Below are 23,452 nucleotides of genomic sequence, written 5' to 3' on the forward strand. Positions count from 1 at the left end.
TTTTTTTTTAATAAAAAAAGCATGTTCATTTAGTAAGAGAATGTTCTAAAAAGGGAAAATGTTATCATGTATAAGTATATCATATAAAGTTTTCTTACAAACTTATTGCCAAATGACAAGTATAGATCTCAGAATAAATTACATTATTGATTAAATATGTGATGATTAATTATCAGGTCAATTTGTTTAAATATTCTGTATCATGATTTATTTGTAAAAAATGTCAAATGTACCTAGCATTAATGAGATATTATTCTCATAATTACACCTCAAGTTACATTTCTAGGAGTTTTATTTTTTTCTCAACAGATTTTGTATGGGGTCCTAGCTTGAGCAGTGAGGAACAAAAGAGTTGAAGCGCATGCAGTAATCAAAATTCTAAACCCCCTTAGCAAACACTGATATTCCGAATTTTTTCATAAAAAATCCTTATAAAAAATAATCAAGATTTTCTGTTTCTAAAAAAATCAATGAAATAATTTATTTTTAATGATTAATGCTTGAATTTTTTAAATTGATAAATTACCTCCTTATTTTTCATAAAAAAATCCTTTTAAAAAATAATCAAGATTTTCTGTTTATAAAAAAATCAATGAAATCATTTATTTTTAATGATTAATGTTGGAATTTTTTAAATTGATAAATTACCTCCTTTCAAGAATCATTAAAATTTTCATGAAGAGATGAAATCTCTTATTTTTAAGGTTTAACATAAAAAATTTTCTTCAACAGATAAAATCTCTTATTTTTTGAACTATCATCATAATTTTTTTTAAATCAAAGAAATCATTAATTTTCCAAGGATTAACATCAATTTTTCTTCTAAATCAATGAAATCACTTATTTTAGAGATTAATATTAAAAGTTTTATTTATCATGAGTCTCTTATTTTTAAAAATCATCGTTATTTTTTAATTAAAATAAATCATGAATAAACTTATAAATAATTTTAAAAATTTAATAACATGTGCATAATAAATTAAAAAAACAATACACAGTAAACATAATTTTTTTGTAAGGGCAACATTGATATTTCTTGAACATTACTAGAGTCTATTTAAAATTTTAATTTTTTTAATTATTAAATGATGACTTTATTATTTTTATTTCTTTGAATTCTGGAGATTCTTGTATTCATGACGGTATGACATATGTAATAGGGTGATTTTTCCCCCAAATTAAGGTTATACTACATAATTAACAAGAGGTAAAACATCTAATCCATTGTTAATCTCGCTTTAAGGTTTAAAATCTTTATCAATCAAAATCATCGAAAACTACTCGTTAGTTTTAATAATACTTGGGGAATTTACAGTACATATCCTCGAGGTGATCTGTCCTGTCTCCTTTGATAAGATCCCCGGCTATATACATTGAACAAATTAAAGGAAAAAAGAAAAAAAGACACATAAACATCAAGTAGCTATGCCTTTCTTCTTTAGGGTGATGTTATAATGAATCATACAGGGACCTCTCCTTCCTTGTACAGTTGTGGGATCCACTACCAAAAGAGAGTTTATACATGGAGATTTCGGTGATGTAGATGAAGCATTGTAATCGATATACAGCTAATTTAATTGATTTTTTTTTTGTGGGTCAATAGGGTTTATGCTGTTGGACCTTTCTAATTCTTTCAAAGATCTGGACGTGCTTACAACAGGTTCTGTGTTTGGTGGTATGCTGGACGGCCATTGGCTGTGTCGCCGTTTTAAAATGGTTTCTTTTCATGGATATCCGCGTATTCAACATGTCTACCATCTTATCCTGGTATTTACCACACCAAACATTTTCTGTCTTTGTTATTAATATGAGAGTTTGGACAACATCAAACATGTTCTTTCTTTGTTACTAATATGAGAGTTTGGACATCATCAATTAATTTTATAGGCGTTATAGTTAAGAATTATATAATTTTTTAATAGTTTTAAAGTAACTCAAACTTATAATTATTAAAAAATAAATTTAAAAATTAATAAGTTAAACTCAAAACCTAACTAATTAAAATATCTTAAAATTTGCTGTCGGCTACTTTATTCATCGGCAGAAATACTATTTGATACATTTGGAACCCATTAGTCCCCTTTCACACCCGAGTAAAAGGTTGGGTGTACTATATGACGTAATATGCTAATTTTAATTAAATATTACAATTTTTCTCTTGTCATTTTTAAATTTAAAATTCGAGATTAGTTATAAAGAGAATTTATTAGAATACATGGGATTTGTGTAAATAATGTATATTCTTAAAATTATTCAGACTGAGAATTAATTTCGCTTAATACGTAAGTTAATCCGATAATAACTTATTTTTGTTTTTCTAAACAAAGGAAAATTGTGTAACTCAGATTCTAACAAAGAAGTCATGACACGACCTTTTCAAATTACTTGAAGGAAAAAAGAAAAGAAAAGGAAAAGAAAATGAATGCTCCATTTTCCACCGAACAGGTTTGGACGGTATCTGGGCATTTATACAAGGCAGTTGATAAATTAGCAGTGACGGGACCTTGCCAAATCCATCGATCTGCCTTTATTTATCGAAATTGCTAAATTAAAGCCCCTGGCATTAAAAAATATTTTATTCACTCGAACCTTCAATTCTTCAATGTTAAGTAGTCCATTCAACCCAATTTCACTCGGTGTTAGTATTTATTGTTACGTCAAAAAAAAAATCATTTTCCTGTTTCTTTTAAGATATTTTTTGATTTTTGAAGAAGCTATTAAGAAACAATCAAGATAGTAACCTTCCGCGTTAAGGCTTATAGCTCAATAGTCTCAGTAGAGTTTTTCTATTTATGTATTCTAGGTTCAAGTCTCAGTATATATGTCTGTCATCTCCACAATATTTTACCTGTTTATTAGACTTGCAAAATATTTAATAAATCTAGAGATTAATCATGATGTGCATAAGTCTGTTACCTCCACGATATTTTACCTAGAATATTTAATAGATCCAGAGATTAGTCAGTGCATAAAATGACCCAAATACTTCGGATTATCAAAAAAAAAAAACAGAAGAAGAAGATAGTAGGGAAGATAAGGGGAATAGTTTTTTCAACCTTAAAGATTGTGAAAACAGCTTGCCTATGGGGATTCAAGACCCAGATCCTCAAACACGCAAGTTCTATTACAAAAGGAAAATCAAAGTTGTTATTATCTGTTGTAAATCAACACAATAAAATGTTTTTCAATTTATTTTCATGATGTTTTTTGATATCATAAAAAAATCATTTTCATATATTGTTTTTCCTACAAACAAATAGAATGAATTTTATATATATATATAAAAGCACCATTCTCTCTGTATTCTCTGTCATTCTTTTTTTCATTTATATATAAAAAAAATTAACATTTTTTGGTATACAAGTAAGAAAACCTTGATAAAATAATTCCAAATAAGCAATTATAAAAAACCAAGATCCACATCCACTATATCTGCAATAACCCAAAAAGAATTTTGGAGCCTCTATATATTTCTGTTTTTATCTTCTAATTTAGGGTTTTATTTTGTTTTCATTTCTTGAGATAACCACAAGATAATTTTTAGAAAATTGGCATACAATCGGGTTGTTTTTCCTATCGACCCCGGCGTGCTCATGGTTCCTCCAGCAAGAGGGTGATCCCTAAGTCACCCTACTTAACTAGGTCCTTAATAGACCTCCAGGGTCCGTTGACATGGGTCTTACCCCGGTGAATCCAGGTTCAATCCCAGGGTTACCTGGCTTCAACCTGATCTTTGCTTCCATCGGCTATGTTTCCAGCTCGAACCATCCTGCCCGAGCGTGACCTCGTGGTCTGGGTGCATCAAAGTTGAACTGCTCGTGGGTTAACCAAAGAAGACAGAACATTACTCTTCTTTGGCCTTTTCTCCTCCTCTTCTTCATTTTAATCATTTCTTATTTATTTTAATTTCATTTCCTTCAGAGTTCAGCAATCTGAGAAGGAAACGTTCTAGGCATGTGACACCAAAAGGTCAAACCAAACTAAGACCAAGACAAAGCTGTGATGTATCTTATAACCTTATCAAAATTTCAACTCCAATTTACCGTCGAAGTTGACTTCTATATCATGATACAAAGTACAAACAATATTTGAGCAACTATATTCAATACAAAAGAAGAGTGGCCATAGGGCCTGAGAACTGAACTGAAATTAGGATCACCGTGGGAGCTTTGGGCTTTAGAGAAGAGGACAACAATGAAGAGGGGGAGCAATCTATTGAGTGCTAGGCGTTGGGCCTAAAGCATTTCATAAAAACCGAAATGAAAGGGCTAGTCGTCTGGTTATTACATAAATAATATATTTTCTCTAGCATTAGTTTTATCCACGAAATTGAGCTTTTTAGCCAGGAAAATTATTTTATAAAAGCCATTAATTGCTGTAGTCATATAAATATGGTGCCGCCACCACATAGCTAGTCTTAGGTTGGTAGTTGGCTCGTGGAGTATTAGCACTCAGCGCGCATTGAAAAGTACTATTGATAACAGCAAGTTTTGGAGTTGAAAATAATAGAATTTGCATAGAAGTTTGTAACAATTGTTTTTTAAAATAATTTTTATTTAAAAATATATTAAAATAATTTTGTAAGAAAATATTTTTAATATAATACATCAAAAAAATAAAGAAAGAAAGAAAGAAATAATTTAAAATAAAAAAAAGCTATTTAAAAACATAACACTTTTAAAATATTAAAATAAACAGTATATTAGTTATGAAGAGTGAATATCTGAACCCGATTATTTGGATGGTTGTGAATATCTAACTCTTCTGTGTCACTAAATCCAAGACATCTTCTTACCCAAAAAAATAAGCAAAACTCATTGAGGACTAGTATGGTATATATGAATCACTTCAGTCCTCACCGATCTTAAATTGCAGAGGAGTGGTGTGCATCTTGAAGCCCAAAAAATATTACCCCACTTGTAAAAGAAAATAAAAATGTTAGTTCATGAGATTATATATAATGCTTTTCGATGCTCACAGGAAGAGGGAGAGAGACAGAGAAAGAAGTGTGTTTCTACAAATCGAGGAATTTTGTTACCAAACCAGTTTTATAAATTTTAAAATTATTAAAGAATTATATTATTATTAATTTTAGAATTAGTTAAAATCTCTATCCGAACATCAACTTTAATAATAATAAAAGAAAAACCTCCAAGCCCTGGATGACCAAAATATGTGGAGGTACAATCGTTCGGTTCATATCTAGTGTCGTTTTTCTTTCTTTCTCGTGAATGTATATATTTTCTCGATCGTGAATGAACACACACACACACACAGGTGGTCGTAATTAGTATTACACGAGGAAAACAAGACGTAGGAGAGGGCGTACATCAACTGCAATTTAATTACGATTATATATTTAGTTCCTTACAGTAAATGGTATTTAAGTGGTTATTTAAGTACGTAGTCGTATCGGACTTGGTATCTGCATACATACAATCAGTACATAGGATTTGAGAGATTGTTTAAGGTTGTCTTTTGAGACGGACGCAAGACTGTTTCTTCTTAGTTGGCCGCAGAACTTTAACGCGCTTTATTGACAATATTTTCATTATTTTATTTTCCTGTCTGGTCAGAAGAGGTAGCAAGATATATAGCAGAAAAAGAAGAAGCAGCTTTAAAAATATATAGTTCTTTATTTCTAAAAATCAGTTGATGATTCTTGACCGGGTCGTCTTAGTTTAATTATAAGTTGACCTATATATATATATATATATATATATATATATATATATATATATATCCTGAACAGCATCCACACATATCTGAGCAAAATTGATGTCAGAAGAAAATTTGGTATAATTGAATGACTGCAGAAATGGTTTATTGCTTAAAGATTCAAATTTGATACATCTTCAAGCATCAAAAGATTGAGCCAAAATTAAGATACACTACATGATGTCTGACTGCAGAAAGTGATGAAATCTCAGTAGGTAGCGTTAACACTTGGCAAAGTGCATTTAATACAGTGTTGTTTCTCCGAGCTGTAGCGCGGTGCTGCTGGCTAGGTTGGAATCTCAACACCTCCCGTAACTAACATTCTTCTCTTGCTACTATAGCTGCAACTCCTGAGACGGTGAGATATACACATGGACCTAATTCGACCCCATCAAAATTATCTTTTCTCTTGTTATTTTTATCTTCAAAGCAATAAATATGTGATTGTAGACTGACATGCAAAACCTGCAAATTCAACAAAGTCAACCAGATTTTTGTAATTTCTGATTTGTTTGAACATTGCAGATTAAATTTTTTTCATGAGAAATTAGAACCCAGATTATAACTTTTCTGGTGATAATATATGTGACAGACAGCAGACCTAATTGAAGATGGAAAAAAAATGTTATGATAAATATGAATGCCTTTGTTCCATTGAATGGTAGCTGAATTTATACGTTCGTCAATAGTTCCGCTCATGCAATTTTCCTTCAAGTCATGTTAGATGGTAGCTGCTTTGGTGCACATGTAATTAACTACTAAAACTGATGTAATAGAAACAGAAGTAAGATATATCTTCATGCTATATTAATAGGATTTATTCCCAGCAGATTCTTACTTGAAAATTCAACATATATCTTGGAACTTAATCTTCATTCTCAAATATGTTTACTCTTGTTCAATAAAAAAAAAAAATATGTTTAACAAATGAGTTTATGCAGTGATATCGTGTCCTTTACGATTTCGCGGAATATGGTTTTATATTATAATTACAAGTAGTTTTTATGATGAAACCAATATACATACATACATACATACATACATAACCATATATATATATATATATATATAACGAGAATTCCATACAGCACATACAAAAAACAGGTGATTTATGTGTTTTGAAACCAGAAATTCTTCATCCAATCGATTCGGCGTAGGAGACAAAGGATAATTAAATAGATAGGGTGGCCGCCATTACTCTCTCTTTGAACCCATAGTCTGATCAAGGCCTGTGTTTCTAAATGCCTTAAGGCTCAATATATTAAAACATCGCCTTTATTCTTCTATAACTGAAAGAATTAAGAGATTCTTAATGAAAATAAAAATTCAGTTTGTTTAATATTGAAAATCAGAATAAATTACAAAATAGATTCACAGACAGAAGCCACCTGTCCTACGTACCATATCTTTGATGAAATTTGCCAGATCGAATCATCAAATCCAAGACAAAGTGATATCTAATGGACGTTTCATGAATCTAATTAATATTTTTTTTATCTTCTTATATAGAAGATCTTAAGTTATAAACAGCGCAGCAGATGACGAAAAAGTCTGCATATGGGGGAAAATATATTTATTTTTTTATTAAATCTGTATGTGTCTCAGCAAGTTTCTGATCGATCTCAACTGGACTGACAAACACATTCTTATAGAAGTTCAAAGTGGCTCTTTAGAGACAAAAAAATATTAGATTCATGTACTGATATACATGAACCTCTCCTAATTGTATACATGAACTACATACATTAATTTATGAACTCTTAATAAATAACGCATACATGAATTCCACATCTAGATTTTTCTTAATTATTTATAGTATCTTTTAATATACTCAGATTATTAAATTTATAAGCACTGCCCTATGGCTAATTGGAATTAACCTTGACAGGCAATGTCAGCAACAATATTATTCATGAAGGTAAAAATATGCTTGCATATTCAATATGATCCCCAGGATTGATTAGTTTCTAGCATTTTTTTTCAGGATCAACTCTATTTAGAGCGATTGCATGGCACTTGCTCGATCTTATTTTTGTTGAGATAGATACATACATGTATATCTTTATGCCAGGATTCACATATTTGTTATTGTTGTATTTCATTCTCAATTTCAAGCAATACTGTGCTTATTAACATTTTTTTTATGATCTATAGCCACGCAAGGGCGCACACATATACTCTAAGGTTTGGGATTAGATTTATGAAGGAAAGAGAGTAAAACATGATATCATACTCGATAGAACAAAATCCAAAAATATGAAGAAGAATCAAAATTTCAAATATTAATCATGTTTTCTGCTATTCTAAATGTAATCGATATAACATACAAGCATGTCCAACTCAGCTATTTTAACATGGCGACAGAAAATTAATTATTCCCTTCATGAATTAATTAATCCATGCCCAATGTAAATGAACAATGCTTGATCGAGATCGCACTTCAGGTAACACCAAGCAACGGATCACTACTCATATATAATTAATAGTGACCTGAAACCATAGCATCTTCTGATCTGTCAGGTTGCCTTGCTTTTTTCCCGTGATGTTTCCAAAGGGAATTCATTATAATGTTTCCAAGTCAAGATTTACAAATGAGGCTTAATTCACCCATCAGTCCCTACTAAACACATTCTTCAGGGTGTCCAGAATTAGAAAGGAATTGTTCGCTACTGGGAGAGAAGAAGGTTGGAAGAAGGGGCGATCTTTTGTGGCCTCAAAAAATTAGACTCGTTATCCTTTGGATTCCCTTCAACATGGGCAATTGAAGAAGAAGGAATGCTCATTGTGAGGTCGAGGTTTAGGTTTAGGTCAGGCAAGGCACATGGTTCATCTTCTAAGCAACTCCCGGCATCCGATGTTTGCTCACTGTCAACGCGGGGCTTTGTCGGCTGTTGTTTGGCCTGAATTTTCAATCCAGATGATGTTCCACTAGCAGGAATTGGCGGGTTACGTGAACGTTGGAGATTCTGGTTCAAGCGATGATTATTTGGATCAATCCCCATGTTTATAAGCTTTCTCCTTAAATGAGAATTCCAATAGTTCTTTACTTCATTGTCTGTTCTTCCAGGCAATCTTCCAGCTATTAATGACCACCTGAAAACAATTTTACCGTTAGAATCTTAATAAAAAAACAAATGTGATATACAGTTGTGCAATATTAAGAATAATACTGATTTTTCTTCGTAGAATTATTAGAATAGAAATGCATGCCTAGACAGCAGCGAAACTATATCTTTCTAAAATACATGTCATGCATGGTGCAATTTTATTTTATTTTATTATGTAAAAAATAGTCTCTTCTTTAATTTCAGCAGTAGGAATGGAAACTGAAGGCAACGGAAAATTAAATTGTGGAGTGTTAGTATATTTCACCTGTTTCCCAGGAGCGCATGAAGCTTGATGATGAGATCTTCTTCATCTTCACCAAAGTTGCCTCTTTTAAGGTCTGGCCTAAGATAGTTTATCCATCTTAGCCTACAACTTTTGCCACAACGAAGTAGGCCTGATCAATCAACAATATGGAAACAAATATTTTTTATAGGTTTCCAATAAATTGAATTAAGTATTCAAACCATTTTTTTATTTTTATTTTGAATGCAAAAGGGAATAGAGTAATGAACTTAATTAGTTCGAAAACAAGAAGTAGCTAGGAGAAGGAGAAACCTGCAGCCTGAGGAAGAGAACGCCAACAACCTTCGCCGTGTTTTCGAATATAATCTATGAGTTTCTGGTCTTCTTCCTTAGACCAGGCTCCTTTGTTGGTATCTTGTTTATCACAACAAGGCTTCCTCATTATCCTAATCCAAAGTTTCTAAGAACAAAAGGAAATTCCTCAACTGGAAAAGAATGGGAGAGCAGATACCCAGGAATCCGATAGGTTAGAAATAAGATCAAGTGGTGGTATTTATTACGATGGTTGCTTCCATGTTTGCAAGAGAAAAAAGGTTGACTTGGACCGGTTGTTTGGCCATGCGTGTGCGTGCAGGTTGTATGGCTCTCCCTTGAAAGAGAAGGTACATCCTCGGAGGTTTCACAATTTTTATATATTTTTTTATTTCTTTATTTCTTTGTGTTAGGTAAGTCAGTGGCCGTTAAGTATATGTCCCCATCCTTCGTGTTCAGTAGACAATATTCACATTTCATGGCACTCATTTTTTCCAGCATTTCAGGATTATAAAATTAAAATTTCAAAAGTTGTCTCTAACTTTTGGTTTGTTTGTTTTGAAAACAATGATATCTTTTATTGAAAAATAAATATTTTACCCATATTAAATAAAACACAAACAAATGTAAATAATATTTCTAGCAAAAACGAATCCTTAATTCGAATTCGAATGAATGAGATGGATAAAAAACTTATTGATAACTAAAAGCTTATAGATGAACTTGAGTCATCATAAAATTAACAAAGAAGCAAATTGCAAGATTAAACTCAATTGATGAAAGTTCCACCAAATAGAATCTATTGATTTTACTCAGTTAGAAACCAGCTGTGGTAATGAATTTTTCACGGTGTTATATATTAAATTTTGTATAATCTAGTAAGTTAACATGACGACCTGTTAATTTAACTTTTAATTTGAATTAAGTTTTAAATTAAATTAAGTGAGATGACACCTATTTTATCTAACAAGTATATTCATGAATCAATTGATCATATTAAAACTTAATATGAATTTAAAAAAATTAAAAATAACATCAATTTAATATTTTTTAATAAAAAAAATATTAAAATAAAGATGTTTAGGATAGAACCGGTCAACCTGAAAATGAAGATGTTTAGGATAGAACCGGTCAACCTGATAACCTAATGAGTATATTTATGACTTAAAAATAATTAATATGATAAAATCATGTCAAAAATTTATTAAAAAAATAACAAAAAACAAGAATTTTGTTTTCATTGAATCTTCATGAACAATTTTTTGTTATTTTTTTTTTTGCATACTAGGTATGTAGTAGTAATTGGAAAAAAAATTGTTAACACTCCAATAGAAAACTTTAACATTATTTAAGAAGTATGCCAAAATTAAATATTAATTTAAATATCATGCTTAGCATTTTATTTATAATTCATTTAAATCAAAATAAAACAAAATAAGAAACATAGGAAGAGGCTGGGTGTCTAAGCCTAAAAGATTGGCCCGAGTATCCAGCTCAATCGAAAGGCGGCCTGGCTTGTGCCCCTGGTTTTCTTAACTATTTGTTTTTATATTTAAGGGCGGAGTAACCTTTTATTAAGAAAAAAAAATAATGATAAAACATACATAGTGTTGTGCTAGCAAAAATTCTAGCAAAGGTTATTGGAAAGTCAAGTTAGAGGTTTTTTAATTTAAAATCTTATTTTCATAATATTTTTATCTAAAACACCCAATAAATACTCTAAGAATTTTAATAAACCAATTGTCAACCTTCAAAATATTTTTAAATGAGTTAAAAAAATACAATATTCATCCGAATAAAATACTTCTTTCTAAATCCCAATTTACTTTTTTTTTTACCTGAGAAAAAAAAGAATAACTTAGATTCTTGAGATTTCAAATAAGATGAGTGGCTATTGAAGTTAATTATATAATAAATTCATGGGACAATCAATTAGTTTAATATTTCATAGTTGGTAGATATGACATCAGATAGAGAGACTGGGATTCCGTCAAGAAAAATAAGTACGATCGAGAACAAGGGAAGTTGGCACCATCACATGTTCTTACGTTGACTGATAGTTTCCAACTAAAATCAGTAGATAGAGGAGTATGTGACAGTTTAATTTAATATCTCTTTAAACAAACAGTTCTTCTGGATAGCTTGGCGCTGTCTAGTGTCTCCAACTTCCACCGACTCCCGCTCCTTCCCTATATGTGGCAGTTTGACCAAAAAAATTGCTTGGTGTTGCTTTCAAAATATTTATTTATCTCGACAAATATATATATGCGTGAGAGAGATAGAGAGAGTACTTCATCATTTGGCGTTTCAGTATTGATGAAGTTTTTTCTTTTCTTTTCTTGAATTTTTTGGATTAGAAAAAAAGGCCACATATGTGTGGGAGATAGTCTCTGTGTGTGCTATTGCTCCGTTCTAATCGATTGGAGATACTAAAATTTTCAGTGAGCATCTACGAAAGAGAGGGGGCCGGGGAACGGTGAAACGAAACAAGCTCACTCTGACTAGGGTTTCAGTATCCAATATTAATATGTCTTTTGAAAGCAAAACAGAAAATGGTAAACCACACTATTTTATGTCGCAAAAAGAACGAGACTGTTTTTGTCGTCAATGAAGGACATATGCACCACCGCAACTACTGTTCAATATTACAGCGAGTTCCCTAGCAAATGATTCTTCTTAATTAATTAGGTGCTTAATTAGCTATATATATACATATATATGATTTCTCTCTTTGATTTTTTCTCAAATATGCTTTTCTTTTTCTATTTAATATCAAAGGAGCAAGTTCGAGCATTCACTGTTACATTGATGTTATATGAATGTATGTTTTAGGGAATTAATTAATTGTTTTGTGTTAAAAGGTATAAAGTTTGTAAACTGCTATAACAAGAAACTACTCGGGAGCCTATATATTGTGTTGTGGGGGTGGAATAAATTTGATCGTTCAATCATAATTCGATTATATTATGGTAATTCCATTTGGGTATTGTAATAGATCTTAACCTAAATTTAATATTATTTTATAACATATTATTTTCTTAACTTGGTATCGGTGCTTAATTTCTTTATTCATTATGTGTTTAGAACTGTGTATGTGTTTACTATGATATATTGATTATATTTTATGAGCGGTGCCAAATTAATATATTATCAAAGACAATAAGTGCAAGCAATAAAATAGAACAGTGTATAATATATTCCATTGTTTTCTCAATAATTTTTCGTTTTATTTTCAAGCCCTTCATTTTTTTATCCAAAACATCACCGGAAGTACTTGTAGGGCAGTGATTCCACGAAAAGTACAGATGCATGTTATGGAACAGAAAATAAGCCAATCCAAAGTCGCATGTCTGAAATTGTCAATATATATATATATATATATATATGTTATTTTATTTTTTCATATGAGAAAAAATGAAAAGCATGTTGGGCATTTGGGCTGATTTCATTATAGAAAGACTTGTAACTATATTGCCAGCTAGAAAGCTAGTCGTACGGTTGTTTTGGTCATATCCAATTTTCGAAAAAGAGAAAGGACTGTTAATTAGTTCTAGATAGAGGCCCACAAATGTAATTGTTGGAATCTTTGATTCATAATTTAATTACTTAAAAACTTTATATTTTGCAAAGCATGCACGGCAGGTTATATTTTGAAGCTCTAAATAAGTAACATTGAGATTCCATTGCAAGAAGCTGGAATAGCTCAGTTGGCTAGAGCGTGTGGCTGTTAACCACAAGGTCGGAGGTTCAAGCCCTCCTTCTAGCGATTATTTTAGCCGGTCCCTCTTTCTTTTTTTGTTTTTATTTTTCAAAAGGAAAGGCCAATCAGTCTATGTCTATCAATATCATTCACCTACCTGAATGCAAGTTAAGTTAAACTCGCTTCTTTTTTTTTTTTCTGTAAAAAAGATTAAAACAATGCTTTTTATATGTTTTTTTTAAAAATAAATGACTATTTTTTTTTTAAATATCATTTTAGTATTTTTATAGCAGTACTCTGCACCATATACACATTTAATTCAACAAACACAAATGTTAGATGCTGTCACTTTTCTTTGAATTTCCCATGGTGTTTTTTTATGAAAAAAGTCTTTATGATTTTTTTTTTCATAGTTTACATGGCAAGACACGTGAAATAAATATTTCCTAGTATAATTATTATAACTATAATTTTCAAGTATTTGCTGTCTAAAATCTTGGTTGATATATAATTATCCAAAATATGCTTTTATTAATAAGAAACATCGATTGTGTAATTATCCCATGGATCCTTTTATAAGGATCACCATGTAAGTATTTGCCCCCACAGTGCTCTTTTTCAAACGCTGAAAGCAAGTGCACCAGAAAATAAAAGCTTATATAGTATAGATGCGATCCTCAACTTACTAATTAAAAAAAGAATATTCATATATAGTAGATGGCTTTAAGATTTTATCATTTTACTAATATATACTCTTATATTACTAACTCGTTTAGCAGTTTATTGTCGGTGTTTTATTGATTATTTTATTTCATCCAATAAAAAATATATTTCCATTTCATGTATTAAAGTTGATCATAAAACCCATATAACTATTATTGCAATATTAATTATTTTGCGCGAGGAGTGCTCAATATCTTGTCAGTAAAGAAAAAATGAGTGGGAATGCTATTAAGAAGGAAAAAACAAGGGTTAAGCTCACATATAGGCTATGGCATTACACTTCATGAAGATGCAATGGTCACACATGCATTTTCTATAAAGAAAAAAAAAATCAAAATATAAACACAGAATCATACAAGTAAAGATGCAGTCTCTGTTATCTTTCTTGTCTAAACCAAAAAAGAAAACCCAGGATTTCCAGTGTCAGCAGTGAGTACGCCGTGTGAAAGAGCTATCGGACTATTAGGTAAGCTTTAAGGACACGAGCAGAACGTTTATCATGAATCTTCGATACCTGCCACCTACTGTTAGGTTACATGGTCCCTCTGCTACCACCGAACAGCCTAACTCCCTTCCTATCCCGCAATTGGAAGTGTAAAAAACCAGTTTCACGAAAGCATGTCCCTTGCTAAGTGGGTTAAGCTGGTCGAAGATAGATTTTGGCTGTCGCTTTCTTCTTCCCTGTTGATGAACGGAAAATTTGGAAGAAATTCATTGACACGTACAGATAAGGGGAAAATTGTGAAATGTCTAGGACTTTAGGAATCAATCAAGAGAAAACAAAAAAATGTTAGGAGACTTAACTGGGAATCCCTATTCCCTGCGTAGTTGGAGAATTTATTTGAGGTTACCCTCTTTTCCCCCCTCCATTCGAACTCTCCTTTTCCCTTCATAAGTGGTTATAGTAACATAAGTTTATCTTAGGCTTCATTGGATTTGAAGTGAGATCAACGATAGAAAGCAGTCTTCTTGATGATCTGAGAATCGGGATCGAAAGGGGACCTGGAGTTATGATCCATGCTGGTACACTCAGTGGATTAACATTGACGATGCTTACCATCAGAGCGTAGAGTGATTTTTATCCATACTCGTTGTTCAGTAATTCAATTCTTTTTTTTTTTTTCAGTTGGTATAGCAAGAAGAAACCTTCCCTTTGTTTTCTTGTCACTCCAGGAAATTATTGTATACGAACTGGTTGTTCAATTTGAAGATAGCGCTCCAGCTGCAGGCCAAAACTTGATTAGTTGAAGCACAGGCCTGAAACTAATAAAACATCAACATGTTTTCTTACCATTTATAACAAGACAGCTTATTCCACTTTTTACGCTGGCGAGTTGCCAGTTAAAAATCGCCGGCAGCAGTTCTTGATGCGTGTAGTTTTTAGCTAAGAAGAAATCTGCTCCCTGCATGCTTTGTTTGTCGGTGCACCTGAAGACGTGAGCTTATCCCAATATTTTGCATGATTTATGAAAATTGATTTTGAAGTTTGGGTTATAATTTAAAAATTGTTTCTTCTTAAATAACTTGTAACAAAAACAAGTAGAAGAAACTACTTTTAGAAATTTAATGATTTGAAAACTTTTAATTACATCCTTCGATTCATTGTCACAAATCGTCGCAGCTAGACCCCAGCACCAACGACCACTCTCTTATTTCTTTTGAAAAAGAAATCACTTTGCCCCTGATTTTACTAAATAAGAAATTATTTTCGAAACTTGTTCCAAACACAGACTTTATGACGAAATTGAAATCAACTCTAAAAAATTCGATCGAAGAACTGGTTCCTCAAAAAGCTTAAAAGTATGATTTTTAATTGAAGCAGCACTTTGACTCGATTTTGTACTCTCTTTTTTTTTTAATTGAAATCAAAAGTTATATATTTATAATTTTTTCTTAAGTTAAAAGTTAAGAAACTATTTAAGTCAAATCACAAAAATTATACCAGACTAACTTTAATACTTCAGAAATGAGTGCTCATTGGATATCCCTAAAAATGATTTCTTTTCTCACACGATCCACTCATTAATCTCAACATCACTACTCTTTTTAATTCTCATTTATGCAACTGAAAAGGAGCGAAAAAACGAAGGTGAAAAATTATCAATTTCCACCCACTAAGAAGAAACAATCCAAATCCAATTCCTAGGACTGAATCACCAGATCTTTTTTCACAGCACAGAGACCAGCTCAGTCAATTCAAACAAAGAAAGATGAGCTTGAAATGGTCTTGTTGACGCAATGCTTGATGGAGAAAAATGAATCTTGTGCCACCACAGAATATTTTTTTAAAATTCCCAGAAGAAAATAAGCAGCAGTAAACAGCGTATGAAAATGAAAGTAAGCTTTCTCTTATAAAACTATCCCATCATCCGGGAGGAAACATGTTAGCGGTCCATCAATGAACGTAATTATACCACCAATCGGATCGAAGGACTAGATGTTTTCTGTTCCATCGTTTTTTATGACAATACTGTTAACCAGAAGAAAATCCCACCACCCTAAACAGGGGATTCTATATCTGTATTACCTACCGATCTCTGATGTCGTTATCTTCAGAGGATTAACCGTCAAGCCAATCCTATCATGCCACAACAGCACCCATGAGTTGACAACAAGGGTTTCAAAATCACCATCTAACCAACCCATGTTGAATTACAACCTCGAGTTCTCTACTTTCCTCTTCCACGTTAAGAAAAAAGGAATTGAACTTCTTAACAAGAAATTATTGTGGGTAAATCACTGTCCACGTAAACACTGTTTATATTCTCATGGATGGATTTACTGGTTTGTTTTCGGTAATTGCATCCAAATTAAAAAATAATTGAATCAAATTTATTAATTAAAGATAAAAATAAAAATAAATGATCAAAGTTAATTTACAAATTATAGATATTCAATCCCTTTAAATTTTTATAATTTAATTTTGGTATAAAAATTTATTTTTGTTATTTTTTAGTTTTTAATTTAAAAAAAAAGATTGTCAAATTTTAATGATAGAGAAAAAAATTAAAGTTTACACCAATTTTAACTATTATGAACTAGTTCTATTTGGTAAGGAAAGTTCCACTTAGATTTTTTTTTTATTATGAAATTGTCTAAAAAACCAGATTTAATCTCAAAAATATTTTTTATTTTAAGTTTTTGTATGGTGTTTTTGGTTTTTTGATATCATTTATAAGTTTATCAAGGTTTTTTTAGGTATTTTAAATCAAAAATAAAATAAAAAATAGGTTTTTATATCGAAAATATATAGAGCATATTTTTCTTACCTTAAAAACTAGATAACAAGATATCTGAAATTGTTTTACAAAAACTATTGCGGGTCGAGATGATATATCAACCACCCCAAATGCATTTCACTTTAAATAGGCATTGGCCCTTTCTAAATGTGCACCGCTAGTCTTTTCTCTTTTTTCTTCTTCTGTAATTTTTTCTTTGAAAAAAATCATGCTTTTTAAAATGAACCCTCTCTCTCTAATATTTTATTTTTTGTATTTAGTTTTTTTAACTATTTTTATATATTTAATTTTTAAAAATATTGTTCTAGTTTGTTTATAATTCTTTTTATACTTTATGTAATTATAGTATTTCTAATAATTGCAACATTATAAAATATTTATTTTATTTTATTTTATATGTGTATTTCTACTATAATTTAATTAAATAAAAAGTATTTTTTTATAAATAATCATTAAATACAATTAAGTAAATAACTCATATTGTGAAATCAAATATCTTAATTTATATCTACCTCGTGACTTTTTAAGATATATATTTAGTTATTATTAATGATTTTTTTTAATTTATTAACATAAATAATTTTTAATTTATTTAATTAGATACATATATAAATGATTTACACTTAATATTTTTTCATGCAAAAAAAAGTGTTGAAAAAAACATGTTCGTCAAATTTTTTATTGGGAAAAATATCTAGCCCCGGTAGAGCATGGTCAAAAAGCTAGCTGATGAAATTCGCTTTTGAAAATAGAGTAGCCAATCCTGTGTTTCCCAATATTCAAACCCAAAGACCACGCATCAGACACAAACCTATAGTGCAATGAACAAAAGGAGGATATTTTTAAATAATTAGATGAAGAATACTAGTAGAAAAAGAAAACTAATGTCCAGACTTCTCCAATCAAGTCGTTTGAGTGGCACTTGAAACCGCAAATACATTAGCTGGAATTGCAAAAGTACGTTTAATGTTACCAATTCTGTTTCTTCGGAGTGAATGTGGATTTATTCCTGCCCTGTGAGCTGCAATAACACCAATCGCTTCCCAGTAATTTGCGACCTTGACCTGCACAACAGATTGCATTGCATTGTAAGTTCTGAAATAATCATAGTTTCCTAGGGGTATATTTGCAGTCATAATGATCATTAACCATACCGTTTCAATCCCAAGTTTATCTGGCGTATCATCAAGAACTGTTTCATTTTCTTCGACAGTAATTATGAGTGGCTGAAAGGAAGAGCAGTGATTCAGTCACAAGGATCCAAATACCAAACACAAATTGTCAGAGTTGAAGGGATGGCAGGTAGAGCAAGATGGAAGGAGCGGGAACGCTATTATTGAAATTTGCCTCTAAAGCCTAAAGAGCTCAATTAACCAGTCATTTTTCTTTCCCTGTTTTTTTTTAATCTAAGGAACATGTAAGAAACAAATTCTAATCTCTACCTTGTTTATTTTGCCTCTTGCAAAAGCAAGAGCACCATCTCCTGCACAAGCATTGATAGGAAGAACAACACTGTCAACGTCGCTGGCTAATAGGCAACCCTTCTCTAGGGATTGGGAATCCTTCACCAAATATTGTGGTGCTTTACTCAGACCAGTCAGTACGCAGGGCAAGAACGTATATCCTATCTGTTGAACAAGATTTAAATATAAATGAATATAGATAATGGAAAGAGAAATGCTAAACCATCAGCCTGCAAAAGGTTACATATGGCATATAAATTGACAAGACTACAGGTAAAAATTACGTTATTTCTTATCCAATTTGTAACAATGTAATATACGGTGGTTATGCACATTAATTTCTATGGATACTTAGCCAATTAGGACACAAATGTTATTGTGGAAATATCAGTGAGGATGTTTGCATGGTTGAATGAGGCTACTGTTCCTTATAATTATCTCCAATCCTATCCAAATAGCACACTGGCTATGATCAAGAATCAAGAAAAGAAGATAGCACGTTAGTTATGTCAGTCAATTTACAAGGCGACAGAGATGTTGTAACTTAATGGTTGAACACACTATAGTGTACACCTGCTTGCAATGAGGTTCAGTCCTATATTTCAAATGCCAATATGTTATTCCTTGTCTTTAACTCCACAAACCTCCTCAGCAGCTGATTTGGGGCAAAGATCTTCGGTCAAGAGAAGTGGTAGCATTGCAGGAGCATGTGCACAAGGAATCTGGAATTCCTTAACCACCAAGTGGCTTATAACTGCTTCCACTCCTGCCAACAAATCTATTCCCTGCAAAGTTAAGAAACTAAGATGGAATGACAAGAAAAATTCAAGAACAACTACACCTTATTGCTTCAGTCAGAACCAGTTCTGGAAAACAGTGGCATATCATGTTTACTATTTTAACAGAACTATACATAAATAGCAACTTAGTGACCGAGCAATGCTCAAAAGAACAAAAGCCACATAAAAGCATTACACTCTATAACTTGTTAAGTTCTGTGAAAGAAAATAAGAGCTACAGACCAAGCTTTTCATCTCACTGGGTAGAGGAGAAACAGAATAGTACGATACATGCTTGTAAATGGCTGGCTTGCACTTTAAGTCCAAATTGTAGGATAGAGGATCGTTTGGGTACTGGAAAAGTATCTGAGAAATGAGTCTGGATTCGTAACAGGATTCTAAATTTAGCTCTCTTTTTTTCCCATTATTTTACTTTGCTTTTCTCAATGCTTTCCAAAGCCAAATCCAGGCTAAATGAACCAGGAAACATGCATAGTACTAATTTTCTAACTTAAGTAACAACGTTCAAATTAACAACACCTGTATCCAGATTAAAAATTTACATAGTAATATGAGGAAGGAAGTAGTACAAAAGGCATCCTTTCTTATTCCAAAAATATTTAAATTTTAAACACCACTTCACCATTGAAATATTTCACAGGATTTTCAACATACCCAACAAGTTCTATAATTCTGGAAAATAAAAAATATAATTTAATATGCATGTTTAAAAACAGAGGGGGCACGGCACAGTGAAAGGTCTTTCCACAAAAATTCTATCTTGGAATTTAATCTGTTCATGCAAATATTGCTTTGACATTGTACGGTTGTAGAACAGCATGGAATCAACAAGTTGGGAGCATAATTCACGTACCACCCCCTGTCGATAATCATCAACATCTTCAACATCATCATCTGGAAAGCGTCCCACCACTGCAACAGCATTCACCTGAGATCGGTTAATTAAAGTCTGCACAGCTCTGAGTAGCGCACCAGGATGCTTAATTCTCCCAGTTGATTGCCCTGTCTTTGAATCAACCCACTTTTCCACCTGTTAAAGAAAAACCATGAATCATATTGGTAAAAATAACATATTTTTTCTTTTCTCTTCACTAAGCAAATCCCAAACATAATTTCAAAGACCAGTAGCTAACAGCACACAAACTGACTTGATTGGCAAAACTGCCATCATTAGAGACATGTCCATTTTGAAGTTTCCTTTCTTAACTTAGAGAAAAGACAGATTCATAATGTAGAAAAATTATTAACCATAAGCAGTTAACTACCCTAGATTTATATAATAGACAGCTCCATAGCTTACGGTACATCCAACAATTAACTGTGAATGAAAAGAACATCTGGTATTATTTAGCATAGTGCAGAAATTGATCTGTGTGCCATCAATAACAAGAAGAATTGTCTGTTGAGTTGTAAGGAATGATACTTCTAGTGGGGTGTCAGTGACAATATACTCCAAAACAGGCAATCCAAGAGAAGCCCTGGTGGCATCAGCCACCTGCAAATGATGGATTCGAAGCTCTTCCTCTATTCCACCATCTAGAACCAAGCCCACCTACTTGGTACCACAAGCTCAAACCATGGAAAATGCTAATCAGCAACTAAATAATTTGACAGACGGCAGAAACAGACGAGGGAAAAAATAAATGAGAGATGAACAAAGGCACCTTATTTTGGTGAACAGGCTGAAGGGCCCACAAACCTTCTGCAAACCGGTCAAGAGCATAACCTTCAACATATAGAACATTAGGCATCGGCCAGTACAGCATTGCAGCATTAAGCACCTGTGATTTACATTCAATTTAAAAGAGCTTTAACCACTTCCTACCAAAACGAGAAAACGCACAACCATAGACTAATCTCTCGTACTCAAATTATTTGTACCATCAAATTGTATTTGCAGAGTAAATACTAAAGAAAAAGAAAACGTACATTAGGATGCGTGATAAGGCAATCCACGACGGTGGATAAAGCACGAGCAACAGGCAAAGCATCGCCGGCGAATCCACCTATGCTGGCTCCTACTCCAGTTGGTACTATCATCACGCTAGTGTACTCCCTCCTAAACTGTATCCACCCCGTCCCCCCATTAACCAAGATAAATTGCTAACATTTAATACACACACACACACACCCACACACATAACGAAACTGACCTTGTTCGAGCAGTAGGGAGGAGCAAAACATGAAATTCTCAGCCGAGTGGACGGTCGTGATTTGGTCGTTAATGGAATGAATGGACGGCTGTTGTGGAGAGTTGCCGTAGCCATTTTTTCCTTTCCTTTTTTTTTTTTTTCTTTTTTTGGCTAAGGTAGCTGCTGTCCTGTTGTTGGTGTTGCTGCAGTTCAGGGACTAGTTTGGGATTTTCCCTCTCTCCCAAGGTTTTTACAATTTTGCTCTTATTTTTGCTGATCCTTCCCTCTCTGCCTGCAGGCCCTGCACCGCTTGGTGGTTTCTCTACTCAATTATACAAAAAGCTAATGAGCCCATTGGGCCTCTTTCATTTTCTATTGGACTGCCATAATTTTATTATTCGGTTTCTCTACTCAATTATATTTAAAAATAAAAACTATTAGCCGTTATATCATTCGTGTTCCACTATTGATCAAGTATATTTATTTTTTATAAAAAAAATTATATATGCACTTTTTTCAATGTATTTTTATGTTTTAAAAAATTTAAATTGAAATCAAAATTATTATGTATATATATAATTAAATAAATCAAAAGTTATGTATATAAATAAATACAAAATCATTAACAATGCCAAAAAATGAAATTTGAGAAATCAAGAAACAACTATAAATCAAGATATTTAATCTTAAAATATATGATATTTATGCAATTATGTTTGTTAAATTTATTCATTAAAATATTTTTTTATTCAAGTAAACGATAATAGAAATAAACACACAAATTATAAACTTTTTTATTTTGGTCTTTTTTGTTTTAATCTCACCTTTTCATAAAAAAATCAAAAAGCAATTGGTTTATAATTAGAACTAAATTGATAGGAAAAAAAGTTTGAAGGCCAAATTAAAAAATAAATTGCACAACTCAACCACAATATATGTAATAGGATAAACAATGGAGTCTTGCACAATGAATAACCTATGTCTTTTAGAGTTATATTTAATTTTTGTTTGTTGAGATTAGATTTTTTTACAAAAAAAAGAGTAAAATGAAAGAGAGAGAGAAAAATATTTGGATAAAGAAAATAACAGAGGATGTTTGAAAAGAGAGAAATTAAATTCTTATTTCAATGCCTCTACCTTGGCTATAAACCTCCTTTAATTTGTTTTTTATTCACTCAAACCGGACCCCTAAATAGATTTTAAGATTTATTAATATTCTCAAAAAAATCCTTGAATACAGGATCATTCAAGTCAAACTTTTTTATTATCATTATGATATGCTAGTTCAGAAACATTCCCAACAAATCTATGATAAGTTATTTCATTTTTTTCATAGAGTTTAGATTGAAATCAAAGGTCCTCAACAATTGATATGGGAGAATGATAGGTTTGAAGTACCATTTCTACACATAAAAACCCCTTTCGTTGCATGATTTCTTTCTTCTTCGCATAGGTCGATATAGAATCTATAAAACAATTACTTAGAAATATATTCTATGCAACAATTCTGCTTATATGATAGAAAAGGATCCTATCATCATGAACAATCTTGCCTGGGATTAGAAATCTCAAGTTTTTCTATGAATAACATGTAAAGATTTACCTACGTGCATGTAAAGGAAGATTCATCAGGAGCAACATCAGAGTCCAACTTCATTAATAGCTTAATTCTTCTAATGATGGGCGATTTACAACCGTGACCATTGCTTGAAATTCAAATTTAATCTCCTTCCATACTTCATAGGCAGTTGCTAGTTCAGGGTTTTATTTTCTAACCTCACGGATAAATTTATCAGTCAATCATCAATCGACCGGAGGGGTAAGAATATTATTTAGCTGCTATAAACATGGCTTAACTGTAGCGAGAGCATGAAAAACAAAGTGTTTCTTATAACAACATATTTTCATAGCCAAAGTATTGATTTGCTTTCTCTTTTTACCACGCATCATAATCTCTCCGACCATCTAGATTCATACAAGGATTTGTAAGTAGAAAGTCTAAGGGAAAACAAAA

General features: G+C 31.8%; 2 protein-coding genes, 1 long non-coding RNA gene and 1 other non-coding gene across 4 annotated transcripts; 1 reads left to right on the top strand and 3 right to left on the bottom strand.

Annotated features, from left to right (window-relative positions):
- Window positions 1-7,962: 7,962 nt before the first annotated feature.
- LOC105135484 (transcription repressor MYB6-like) lies at window positions 7,963-9,607 on the bottom strand. Its single transcript, XM_011040369.1, has 3 exons — window positions 9,382-9,607; window positions 9,091-9,220; window positions 7,963-8,811 (listed from the first exon to the last, which is right to left on the bottom strand). Exons 1-3 carry the CDS (start codon window positions 9,509-9,511, stop codon window positions 8,385-8,387), a joined length of 687 nt encoding a protein of 228 aa, XP_011038671.1. The 5' UTR covers window positions 9,512-9,607; the 3' UTR covers window positions 7,963-8,384.
- Window positions 9,608-13,073: 3,466 nt separating this feature from the next.
- On the top strand, window positions 13,074-13,147 carry TRNAN-GUU (transfer RNA asparagine (anticodon GUU)). Its single transcript has one exon. It is a non-coding gene; the product is annotated as a tRNA-Asn (tRNA).
- A 1,818-nt stretch (window positions 13,148-14,965) lies between these two features.
- On the bottom strand, window positions 14,966-15,612 carry LOC105135487 (uncharacterized). Its single transcript, XR_844183.1, has 2 exons — window positions 15,096-15,612; window positions 14,966-15,026 (listed from the first exon to the last, which is right to left on the bottom strand). It is a non-coding gene; the product is annotated as an uncharacterized LOC105135487 (long non-coding RNA).
- A 2,245-nt stretch (window positions 15,613-17,857) lies between these two features.
- On the bottom strand, window positions 17,858-21,736 carry LOC105135486 (uncharacterized). Its single transcript, XM_011040371.1, has 9 exons — window positions 21,460-21,736; window positions 21,236-21,370; window positions 20,971-21,087; window positions 20,730-20,858; window positions 20,160-20,336; window positions 19,151-19,291; window positions 18,486-18,671; window positions 18,198-18,269; window positions 17,858-18,107 (listed from the first exon to the last, which is right to left on the bottom strand). Exons 1-9 carry the CDS (start codon window positions 21,571-21,573, stop codon window positions 17,946-17,948), a joined length of 1,233 nt encoding a protein of 410 aa, XP_011038673.1. The 5' UTR covers window positions 21,574-21,736; the 3' UTR covers window positions 17,858-17,945.
- Window positions 21,737-23,452: the final 1,716 nt, after the last annotated feature.

Source organism: Populus euphratica, unplaced genomic scaffold (genome assembly GCF_000495115.2).
Source record: "Populus euphratica unplaced genomic scaffold, PopEup_1.0 scaffold123.1, whole genome shotgun sequence".
Lineage (NCBI taxonomy): Eukaryota > Viridiplantae > Streptophyta > Magnoliopsida > Malpighiales > Salicaceae > Populus > Populus euphratica.